The following is a 12,251-nucleotide window of genomic DNA, read 5'->3' as shown; positions in this document are numbered from 1 at the left end:
GCAACAGACAATTATAATGCAGGTAACTGCCTATCTGCTGCATTCGGAAGTGTCTTGTTGGACAAACAGCAGTTCATACAAAAGGTAAACAGTGAAGATACACTTGTAATGACATCAGTTAAACTGAAGTAGATGCACATGTGAATTTGCATAAGCTTAACTACTACAATCTGTCTGTAACAGTGCAATCAGCAGTCCTTACATTGTTGTTCCTTCTATTTTTAATGTGTAACTACGTAGTTATTACAAATAGTCAATCTAAATTGTGCTTTATTTGATATGATTAGATGTTTATATTCTTTTTTATGTAATGCAAGCAAAAAGCAAAATGTGATCCTGATGTTAGTTAAAGCAAGATAAAGCAAAATTTGGTTTATATGCCTTTTGTTTTTCTTACTATGCTTCCCTTACCATTGTGGAGTGTAATTCATTGTTATACCACTGTAGTTAATACAAATCACACTATGAGCCCCCCGATGGAGAGTTGTATTCAATTGCATGTAAACATTTGTTCACCTAGCTGAAGGATACAGAACCAACTAAGAACATCTAAAAACTGAAAGAACCATGTTCACTGACAAGGTAGAGCACTATTACAGGATTTTACATATGGCTCGGCAGAGTTATGACGTCAGAATGAACATTAGACTAACAAAATGACAGATATTTTTAGTATTGCTGACACTACAGGGGTTTTCAGCTTACAGGCTAGATTGTTTGAGAAGCATTTGAATGTGGAAAATGTGTGTAATTGAATAAAATGCCACTAATATAACCACTAAAACATATTCATGGTTGAATTACACAGTCAGTTACCTGTACTTACTACTATTAGTGAATTCATTGACCTGCATGGCTGAAAAATAATTAAACTTCACAGACACCTGCGTATTGTAATGCAGCTTTTATTACATAAACATCTGCAAATGTAGAACTTTGGCCTTAGACAGCTTCACAAGGCTTGATGTCGGACCATATTATAAATAAGCCTTTAGGATTGTGTACATCATACATTTTCAAAACAGGTGCCAGAATGGGTTCTTTGGACTGGTGCAATGAAAGAAACACTTTTGGTGTTGGTTCTTCTTTGGCATCGTTCCAAAGAGACCCTTCCTTCAGCATCTTAATATTTAAGAGTGGAAACAAAAGGTGATATGTCCAAATATGTCCATATCAGATCCTTGGGATTAAAAATGCAAGCACATGTTTAAAAGGTAAAAATAATACAAAAAAATTACAAAAAGATCAAGAAAGTGCTTTGAGCTTAAAAATATTTTTTTTCTCTCTCTCTCTCAGCTGTGGTTGTCCATTGGCTTGTTGGTGCAGTTCTGGGTTTTGGTTTCATACTTATTGTCATTGTGGGTTCATCAAAGTCTATAGAAAAAAGTCACATGGGCAGATGTTTTACTGGAGATAACAGATATTTTAACTTAACCTTTGTGTGTGTCTGTGTGTGTTGTATTGTATGTGGGTTAGGTGTATGTATATAATGTGCATTTAGGATGTTTTAGTGTGTAACTACTTTGCATTAGCATGTAGTTTTGTATTTGAGTATGTGCAGGTGTGTATTAGTGTGTTTTTGCCAGGAATCTGTAATTACATTGTAGCAAAGTTGTAATTACTATGTAACTACATGTTGCTTACTGTAATGCCATGGTGTGAGACCTGCTTTGTGACTCCAGTCTCTAAAACTGTTAATGGATTCTAAAAGTACAATAAGACCTCATCCCTTTAACATCCCTGGCTTATTACATACACTCACCAGCCACTTTATTAGGTACACCTTGCTAGTGAAAGGTTGGACCCCCTTTTGCCTTCAGAACTGCCTTCATTCTTCGTGGCAGACTTTCAATAAGGTGTTGGAAACGTTCCTCAGAGATTCTGGTTGATTATTTGAGTTCCTGCTGCCTTTCTATCATCTGGAACCAGTCTGCCCATTCTCCTCTGACCTCTCACATCAACAAGGCATTTTCGTCCACACGACTGACCGCTCACTGGATGTTTCCTCTTTTTCGGACCGTTCTCTGTAAACCCTAGAGATGGTTGTGAGTGAAAATCCCAGCAGATCAGCAGTTTGTGAAATACTCAGACCAGCCCGTCTGGCACCAACAACCACGCCACGTTCAAAGTCCCTTAAATCCCCTTTCTTCCCCGTTCTGATGCTCGGTCTGCACTTCAGCAAGTTGTGTTGACCACCTCTACATGCCTAAATGCACTGAGTTGCGGCCGTGTGATTGGCTGATCAGCTATTTGTGTTAACAAGCAACCTAATAAAGTGGCCAATGAGTGTAGAATGGCTTATTAGTCAGTAACTATAGGGACTTCAATGGAAACTGGTTCAGCTATTGTTGGTTGTGTCATTGAGTGTGTAAACAGCCATTGAAGTGTGTAATAAAAGTTTAGGGGTTACGGGGGTTTAATGTCTGGAACTTACAGCTTCAGATGTGTTCTCAGGAACACTGGGTGTGTCATCACTAGGAAGACCGATGTTACGGCCTGTTTGGTTCACATTCTGTAGAACAGACAGTTAGAATGTTAGCAGATAAACTTCAAAACATCATCAAACAACTTCACTGTACATGTTTTGAGGAACTACCACATTCCACACACTTTCAGATTTAAACAAGATTATAGGATCATGGCATCTAGAGCTCACTGGATTGTTCGGCTGGCCCGTATTTCCATCCTGCCTCTTTCTCCTGCTCTCAGAAAAAAGTCGGTAAGAAAACAACCAATAAATATGAACATTTAGCCTTAGTAAATAAACTGTTCATGAAAAATAATAGGACAATAGCATGTTGAATGTTTATGACTGTAAGGTACAATTAAATAAATTTCATAAAGTAAATAAACTGATTTCCCCTCAGGCTTTCTTACATTAATATTCTTACCTCCTCCATAAAACTACAGTGAGAAAAAGAGCAACAATACAAAGTCCAACTCCAACAGCTACATATGGAACCACGGGGTGGTCTGTGAATGAATGAATGAAGCAACAACGGAATGAATAAACATAATTAAATCTAGAAAAGAAAATATACTTCAAACTACAACATCACTCACGTTTCAAAGAGACTGCCAATCTAGCTGAGCTCTGTGCTCCATGTTCATTCTGAGCTTCACAGTAGTACAGTCCAGTGTCTTCAGAAGAGACATAGGTGATGCTATAATTTTGTCCAGATCCTAGAGGTGAGGTTCCACCTTCTTTAAACCAGGTGTAGATCTTCACAGGTGGGTTTGCATCACTGCTGCAGGTCAGAGTCACTGAACTGCCCTTCAGTATTTCACCAAAGGGACTGATGGACACTGAGACGCTCTTTGGAGGATCTATGAGAAACATATGTATTGTTTTTTTGTTTGTTTGTTTTTGTTGGTATTAATTTCTGGATTTACCTCATATTGTCAGACAATCACAAAAAGCTTACATAGAATATTAAACTGCCCAGCAGTGGAGTTTCTCTGTCCATGATCATTCCGACTCTGGCATGTGTATTCTCCACTGTCCTCAGATCTGATGTTGGGAATGCTGTATATTTTTCCTTCTCCTACTGATGTTGACCCCTTAAACCAGGTGTAGTTCTTCACAGGTGGGTTTCCGTCACTGCTGCAGGTCAGAGTGACTGAACTGCCCTCCACTATTTGACCTGAGGGACTGATGTACAACGAGATGTTCCTTGGAGGATCTACAGCAGGCAAGAATAAAAGTAAGGAAATTAGGTTTGAAAACAGGGAGTTCCAGGAATTCATCCAATGCAGCATAACAAATAAGAATTAACTTACACATAACAGTTATTTCAACAGCAGTGGATCGTCTCTCTCCATGATCATTCCGACTCTGGCATGTGTATTCTCCTCTGTCCTCAGATCTGATGTTGGGAATGCTGTAGATTTTTCCTTCCCCTACTGGTGTTGATCCCTTAAACCAGGTATAGATCTTCACAGGTGGGTTTCCATCACTGCTGCAGGTCAGATTCACTGAAGTGCCCTCCACTATTTCACCAGAGGGTCTGATGGACACTGAGACCCTCTTTGGAGGATCTAAAATGGACCCAAAAAATGTAATAAATAAAATAAACAAATAAAACACGCACACACACCCACACACACACACACACACACACACACACACACACACACACACACACACACACACATACATACATAGATGTTTGGACTAGTTGTGAGTAGTCTTTGCAGGCTGCATTTTTAGTTTACTGTTTGGTATTGAATTAATCTTTTTTTTTAATAAAAGAACCGCGTTGCATCAACTTGTGTTCTTTGGTGTTCTCCTTAGCTTCCCAGCTAGTGTCATTTGGCCCATCCCAAGGTCATAGCCTCTCTCTCTCTCATATATATACATACACTGTTAGAAATAAAGTTACTGTAGAGGTCATTTTTTTTATTCTTCAATGTACAGACGATGTAAATGTTCCCTCAAAAGAACATCAATGGTTTTAAGGTCCAATTGTGTACCTGGTTTTTCCAGGCGAAACCTACATATTTCTACGTTTTTACAGCCTAATGTTTTAAAACACCTGCGATGGGCTGGTGACCTGTCCAGGCTGGCGACCTGTCCAGGGTGTATCCTGCCTTCCGCCCGAAGACTGCTGGGATAGGCTCCAGCACCCCCCCCGTGACCCTGACGGAGAAGCGGCTTAGAAAATGGATGGATGGATGGATGGATATGTTCACTGACTAAAGGTACTGAGATGTTCCCTTAAGGGTACTACCCGAGTTACAAGAGGGGAACTGCCCCAGTGACAGTTTCAGAGCTTTATTTCTGACTGCATTAGTTAGATTTCTGTATTCTAGCAGAATTTAAAACAATCATAAGAAGCTTACATGCAACATTTAACAGCACAGCTGAAGAGTTTCTCTCTCCATAATCATTCAGACTCTGGCATGTGTATTCTCCACTGTCCTCGGATCTGATGTTGGGAATGCTGTAGGTTTTTCCTTCTACTACTGGTGTTGATCCCTTAAACCAGTTGTAGATCTTCACAGGTGGGTTTCCGTCACTGCTGCAGGTCAGATTCACTGAACTGCCCTCCACTATTTCACCAGAGGGACTGATGGACACTGAGATGTCCCTTGGAGGATCTAGAGCAGGCAAGAATAAAAGTAAGGAAATTAGTTTTGATAACAGGGAGGTTCAGGAATTTATTTAATGCAGCATAACAAATAAGAATGAACTTACACATAACAGTTATTTCAACAGCAGTGGATCTTCTCTCTCCATGATCATTCCTACTCTGGCATGTGTATTCTCCACTGTCCTCAGATCTGATGTTGGGAATGCTGTAGGTTTTTCCTTCTCCTATTGATGTTGATCCCTTAAACCAGGTGTAGGTCTTCACAGGTGGGTTTCCATCACTGCTGCAGGTCAGAGTCACTGAACTGCCCTCCACTATTTCACCAGAGGGACTGATGGACACTGAAACGTTCTTAGGAGGATCTGGAGACAGATATGAAGTTATTTAAATTAAAATGACATGATGCTACCAAGACATCTATTATCCTTTCATCCTGCTAATATCACTGTTTAGCATTTACTGTATGTGGATGAGTGAACTTTATGATCTACACTCACATCTGACTCTGAGGCTGTGAGCAGTAGAGCGGAGGCGTTGAGATCCTCCTACAGCACAGCTATAACTGCCTGCATCCTCACTGCTGACCGTCTGCAGGTGGAGCTGGTTGTTCTTGATGGTCTTTGTGGTTAAAGGATGTCCATTTTTGTACCAGATGAATGTTGGGTCAGTCAGACTGCAGGTGGTCTTACATGTCAGATCTGCTGTTTGTCCCTCTGTCACTTCTTCAGGAGCTTCTACATGGAGCTCTAAGACAATAAGAGGACCATCAGATCAGGAGAGGAAAGCTGTAAAGAGGGTGAACCTGCTTTTTCAGTTAGAATTGAGCATAGAAAGAAGTGCAGATTTAACCATCCAGAATGATGTAAGATCAACTGTGTTTCTCGGTCAGGAAACTGTTATAAGCCAACAAATCTAACGCTGATTTAGGCAGAACTGATAAATCACTTTCAGTGCATGGAAAAAGGCAAGTGCAAAGTTATTAGTACTATATATTTTTTATTACAGAAATCAGGAATATTATTGACAATAATGTTTCTTTGTTCATTACATGTTCATACATATCTACCAGATGTGCATTTGAACATAGGCAAATTTGATGAATAACAGCCAATGAGAGAGGAACAAAAGGCTCATCTAACTAGGTGCATATGTATCTATCATTAATGCATCTCCATGTTTGCCCCTTTTTACCATTTTTTTATAATGTAAAGGTAACCTTTGTTTTGTAATATATGTTTATGATTAACCGAGCAAAAGCAATAGATTATGAAAAACATAAACTTCCAGTAGAAGTTAAAATGTTTTGTTTTCTTCTGTAAAGTTACCATTCTGGAAATATGAGGTTTTGTTCCAACAAAGGTCATGTGTGTCTACTTATAACAGTTGTTTAATAATTACAGCCATGAATAAACATTACTCCATTAATCCAGAGCTGTGTCTTATAGCTGGACAATGGGATGATTAACTCACCTGTAACTCTGAGCTGAACTCCAGGAACACCTGTCCATCTTTCTTTTTCTTCATTTGTTATGATTCTGAAGCAGAACTGATGTTCATCCTTCTTCATCACATCACTCAGTTTGAGGGAGAAGTGTTTCTGTTTATCAATTAAATATTCAACTCTGCCTGAGTATTCTGGGTCTTTAGACAGAGCAAACTTTTGAACTGGGTCTATAATCCAGAAAGTCTCTGTCACTGTGAGATGCTCTGGATGAGTAAAAGTTCCGTTCATAAACACTGTGGATCCTTTTAAAGCACAGATTTCCTGTTGGTTGTACTTCACACTCCACTCTGTTCCAAAAGCTCCTGAAACATATAACATGTTTGAGAAATGTTTGTGAAAGTCAGTTTTAGTTTATGTACTCTCCAGCATTTATTCTCTTAGTTTATTTTGCTATAGACTCTTATCGTAGAGGGTGGGGCAAGGAACTGCCCCGAGGGTGTGTTAATGTTTGTGTGAGCAGAGTGAGGGAAAGAGGAGAGATGGAGGTGTTAGAAAAGAGAATAAGTGCTTAGGAACCATGGGGTTGTGGCCAACACCATTTGGAAGATAAAGCAAAAAAGCACATCTGTGAAAGCGTTTTCTTTTTAAATATTGGCAAAGGGGACATTTGGTGTTCAAAAATAAGTGTCCACCATTAGGAGATATTCTGATGGGTAGTCTACAAGCTGCTGAAGTAAGCCAGACAACTCTGAGAGATGATGGGGCACTCTGTGAGACAATAGAGCGGTGCATCACTAATGCATGCATCTTCGAGAACATCCCAGGCTCTGAAGGTGATTCGCATAGGCCATAACCATGACAGAACAATAGTGGTGAAGGAAGAGTCTGGCCTGAAGGCGTCCTCATGCTCAGATGATATCCATCGTGTTGGGCCATGCCCAGCTCTTGTGATATCAGTCAGAAATCCAGTCACCAATATATGGCATACAAAAAAATGGCAGCGCTCAAAAGCTGCATTTAGCAGTAAGTGCTAAGGGTCCAAAATACTCCAGTACAGCAAACGTTTTCATGCCGAATTTGAACAAGTGACCAATCTGTAGATTTCTTTAATTGATGATGCATTAGCTCACCTGCTATTGCTAGACTCCATAGAGAGAATAGACATTACAGTACATTGATAAGGATGCTGCGAATGTGTCTTGAGCAGTGTTTCCAGCAGGGGGTCCTACTTTGGTCTGAACTGTGCAATTGCCAATGACAGGCAGGGGAACCGTTGAGAGTTCTACCCAATTACACTGAAACTTCAGCTTGACTGGCTTATCCTCATATACCACCTTCTGTAAGGTAGCCCAAGACCAGTTCATCATGGCACTGTCTCCAACTGAGCTGCACATCCACAAAGAGCTGGCCTGCCCACTTCCCTGAGGCTCTAGAGATGGCATTGGAGAGAGATACCTGACAACTGGGTAGTAACAAAGGTCCAACTCATGCCCATCACTAGCAGCCAAGGTGATGTGAGAGGAAATATAGGGAAGAAGTGGCACCCAGTTGTGGTGGCGGGCAAGAGTCAAGTGCGCAAGTTCTGTCTCATGCCTATATAGGATGGTGCTTGACCTTAGAAAGGGAATGCTGGGCTTGAAGAAGGGACAACTAAAGCTACTTTCAGCAGCTAGGTGTGGATACCTGAGAGTCTGGGTTTGCAGACATAAGTAGAACCCTCTTCAGCATCAATGATGAAATGGACAACGGAGAAAGCAGAGGGTGGCTGAGAGGACTGCCACTGCTGCTGTCAACTTGATGATTTGAGCTGTAGAGAGTTTTGCCACACCTGGGAGAAGAACGCAGAGCTCTCCTGGGCACATGGATGGCTTCAGGACCACCCATATACAGCACAAGCACATGCTTGGATGGAACTGCTGAGTTCTGGCATGCAACAAAAAATAAACCATGGCCTGTGTGACCATTGACGGCATCTTGCAGTAGGGGTGCTTGCATGCATTTACAGCCCTGAAAGGAAAAAGGAAAAGAGCCCTAAATTGGACAGCCACTGGGTTGGGCCTTGTGTATAAAGTGCAGCTGCTCCTTTGCAGGTGCAAAGAGAAGCTTTGCCATATTAGGCTGGATCCTTATGGTAGCTGCACAAGACTTCAGATGGACAGCAGAGAGGCTGTCTCAATCCCCTTCAATACTACCTGAGCAGCCAAGTGGGTCAACCTGCCAAGACAGGCAAACCTGGAGCATGGAGTACCTTTGATTTCTAACCTCACTTCATATGCATGCCCTCAGCTCCAGTCAGTACGGGTGTCTCCCTAACACAGTATGCCCTAGGAGAAGGGACAACTTTCATTTCAGTTCAAAGACTTTGTGGTTCCTCAGGGATGAGTACTTTTGTAAAGGGGAGGGAGAGTGTTTAGAAAATGTTTTTGCATGTTAGTTTAGGTTTTCTTAATAAATTTTGGACAATTGTGGAGCGCATAGCTAGTAATGTCAGCAAAGATGTGTGTATATGTGTGTGAGAGCAGAGTGAGGACGAGAAGAGAGACAGAGGTGTTAGAATAAGCTATTAGGAAAGAGAAAATCTTTACTTTTGTATGGCATGGCTGTGGCCAACAACAGCTTGATAATAAAGCACCAGTGTCTCTTTTAATTGCGCTGAGCATCAGAATAAGATTACAGAGTCTGGAGCCCATAAGACAGTCAGAGTTACTGTAGCTTACAGCTTCACTTCTCTCCTCTCCAACTCCAGCAGCTACTCTACACCACTGAGCTGATTCTGAGAGAAACCACAAACCACAACAAACACTGACTCACCAGCAGTCATGAGCAGAAAGACCAGAGGAAGAGGAGGAGTCGTTCTCAATGACCTCATCACAGCAGCCTGGAGGAGATAATTAGTTAATGACAGTTAAATGAAATGTTTCCAGATCTTCATCTAACTTCCTTAAGAAGTTCCTTGCTTTTTATAAATGTTTGATTTTGTAACTTGACAGTGAAGAATAAAACATTATATTATGAAGATTTTTTATAAAATTAAAGCTTTCCACTTTGTTCCTTAAGAAATATAATTATTTAATGTGGAGTTTTGGGGACACTACTTTGGAAATTTTACAGGCTATCAATTACCAAAAAATAAAAAAATAAAAATAATAAAAATACAAGAGGGAGAAAGCTTGTCTTGTGAACTAAAGCTACTTTAAAGAAGTAGTTCTAACTACTTTGTAAAAAAGATCAAATCGACCAAGTATTTGTTAAACACCACAACAAAATATTAGAAGACCAAAAAAAATCACAAGACAGCAAAAAATGCCACTCAAACCGAGTTTTTGTAGGAAGTGCCTTAACAAGTGGAACAGGCTTTACCACAGATCTATCTAAACTTTGGACCTACACAGAAGAACCTCTTATCTATTCAACACATGAGCAGTCTCTCAAAGTTTTTATCCAACAGGCAGTTACGTTTGTCACTCAAAACGTCCGTCTGAACACTAAAAAACAGCTCACATGCAGCACCACTGGTGTAGAACTTCATGAAAACTTTACTTTAATAAACCAACATGAATTTTAACTGAATTAAATTACCTCCCTGTGTGTAATATTCAAATGTGATGGATAATTTATCTAAAGTTCACTAACTGTCTAGCAAAATCAGTGGTAATGCACTCACCTTCATATCTGCTCTCAGATTAGTCTTTGTAGTAAAAGTGTGATGATTTTTAGCTTTTCCCGTTAGAGCTGGTCAGCATCATCTATGTCTATTTTGCTCAAATGAGGCCACAGTGATTCTTCCTCAGGTTCAGGTTGAGCCAGATTGTGAGGTGGATTATCCATGATGATAGGCTGTGTTAACACTGAGCAATGCCCACACTTTTGGCTGCCTGACAAACGCATTGCCTGGGCATGCCTTCACAGCAGTCAGGATAAAAGAAAAAATGGGCGATGCTGGTCAAGGGGGGTTCAAGTGAAGCAATGATAAAATGAAAATAAAAACAAACATTCCTTTCCTTTTATGACCCAAAATTGTTTGTAGTTTCAAGTCAAGTCAAGTTGAGGAAAAATATGGGTCCAAGCCTTATGAGCAAGCCAAAAGTTATAGTGGCAAGTAAAAACTCCCAAGAAACCTTGAGAGAAGCCAAGACTCAGAAGGAAAACCCATCCTTTTCTGGTCATCACCAGATAGCACAACAATAACACCAGAGCAATATGAACAGAAAGTAGAGGTTTAAAGTGAGTGTAACCAACGTTTAAAAGTTATAATTAATAAGATACAAACAAAAACAGTCTGGAATTGGATAGAAGTATTTAGATTAAGCAATGATAACTGATGACGACTGACAGAAACCCATTAGAGTAACAACAAGAAACAGGTCTGTGATAAACAAACAGTGTCAACGACTGTCCAGCAAGGTACTCAACACCAAACCTGAGAGAACACATGAGAGCAGCGGAACCACAGCACCAGCACTCCCAGTGTACTATCATACTCTATTGTCCATGAACACCCAAATCTTTTATCTAGTGGGGAAAAATAATAACTGAGTACAAAAGCTTGACTAAACAAGCAGGTTTTTAGTCTAGACTTAAAAGACTGAGGCTATGTTTGAGCCTAAAACACTGACTGGACAATTGTTTCAAAGCTGGGAGGCTTTGTATAAAAGGCTCTACCCCCTGATGTAACTTTATTAATTGTAGGTACTAATAGTAAGCCAGCATGTGATGCATGTGCAGTGAGCCATAGGCATAATGGTTCATAATAAGAGAAGTTCAGCCAGGTACTAAGGGGCCAGGCTGTTTAAAGCTTTATATGTCAGTAAAGGAATTTTTACTTTAGTAGTTAAAAGGACAGAAAATGGCAAACAATAACTTAACTAATTCAACTCTGCAAATATGAATGCAACTAAAATACAGGTAGCCTAATGGAAAATGTAGTTAAACTTTTATTTTAACTATATATTACATTCACTAAGGGTGGCACGGTGGTGCGGTGGGTAGCGCTGTCGCCTCACAGCGAGGAGGGTTTGATTCCCTGGCCGGGTGACTGGGGTCCTCTCTGTGTGGAGTTTGCATGTTCTCCCTGTGTCTGTGTGGGTTTCCTCCAGGTTCTCCGGTTTCCATCCAAGACATGCAGTCAGGCCCATTGGACATGCTACATTGCCCCTGGGTCTGACTGTCTGTGTCTGCCTGCCCTGTGATGGACTGTGGGTGAATCCTGATGGACTGTGGGTGAATCCAGGGTGTATCCTGCCTTCCGCCTGATGACTGCTGGGATAGGCTCCAGCACCCCGCCCCCATGACCCTGACGGAGAAGTGGCTTGGAGGATGGATGGATGGATGGATTACGTTCACTACTTCCCAACACTTTTAATTTGCATTGTATTTGTTTTTCTAAAATCCCGTCTTGTATCTCATTGCACAAGATATTTAATGTTTTTTCTGATCAACTACAAATCTATTTGTAAATATACAGCTAATATTGGCATTCACACCTTCAACTTGTTCCAAAAAAGTCAGGATGGGGAAATTTAGGGCTAGTAAAATAGGTGAAATTGATGCCAACAGGTAAAGACAATCTTGGTTTGCCACAAAAGCAGCATCCAGGAAAGGCACAGTCCTTTCGGAGTAAAGATCAGTCAACAAATGAGTGAAAAAAATAATTGACATGAAGAAAAAAAAAAAATGTTCCTCAAAGAAAGACAGTAAGGGATTTGGATATTTCA

General features: G+C 40.5%; 1 protein-coding gene and 1 long non-coding RNA gene across 2 annotated transcripts; both read right to left on the bottom strand.

Moving 5' to 3' along the window:
- Positions 1–889: 889 nt before the first annotated feature.
- Positions 890–3,270, bottom strand: LOC119264738. Its single transcript, XR_005131173.1, has 5 exons — positions 3,064–3,270; positions 2,892–2,973; positions 2,657–2,699; positions 2,435–2,512; positions 890–1,374 (listed from the first exon to the last, which is right to left on the bottom strand). It is a non-coding gene; the product is annotated as an uncharacterized LOC119264738 (long non-coding RNA).
- Positions 3,271–3,402: 132 nt separating this feature from the next.
- On the bottom strand, positions 3,403–10,307 carry LOC108414046 (B-cell receptor CD22-like). The gene is made up of 8 exons (XM_037543316.1): positions 10,202–10,307; positions 9,349–9,415; positions 6,564–6,899; positions 5,591–5,839; positions 5,198–5,455; positions 4,843–5,100; positions 3,781–4,038; positions 3,403–3,683 (listed from the first exon to the last, which is right to left on the bottom strand). Exons 1-8 carry the CDS (start codon positions 10,205–10,207, stop codon positions 3,403–3,405), a joined length of 1,713 nt encoding a protein of 570 aa, XP_037399213.1. The 5' UTR covers positions 10,208–10,307.
- Between the last annotated feature and the right edge of the window lie 1,944 nt (positions 10,308–12,251).

Source organism: Pygocentrus nattereri, chromosome 12 (assembly GCF_015220715.1).
Source record: "Pygocentrus nattereri isolate fPygNat1 chromosome 12, fPygNat1.pri, whole genome shotgun sequence".
In the NCBI taxonomy this organism is placed as follows: domain Eukaryota; kingdom Metazoa; phylum Chordata; class Actinopteri; order Characiformes; family Serrasalmidae; genus Pygocentrus; species Pygocentrus nattereri.
This window is presented reverse-complemented; position numbering and strand designations above follow the sequence as displayed.

Bases quoted from the DNA above. Each gene is read 5' to 3' on its own strand.
- LOC108414046 (XM_037543316.1), bottom strand. The intron at 4,039-4,842 runs GTAAGCTTCTTA...GGTCCATTTTAG, and splicing joins TGTGCTGTTAAATGTTGCAT to ATCCTCCAAAGAGGGTCTCA. The intron at 3,684-3,780 runs GTAAGTTAATTC...TGCCTGCTGTAG, and splicing joins TGTTGAAATAACTGTTATGT to ATCCTCCAAGGAACATCTCG.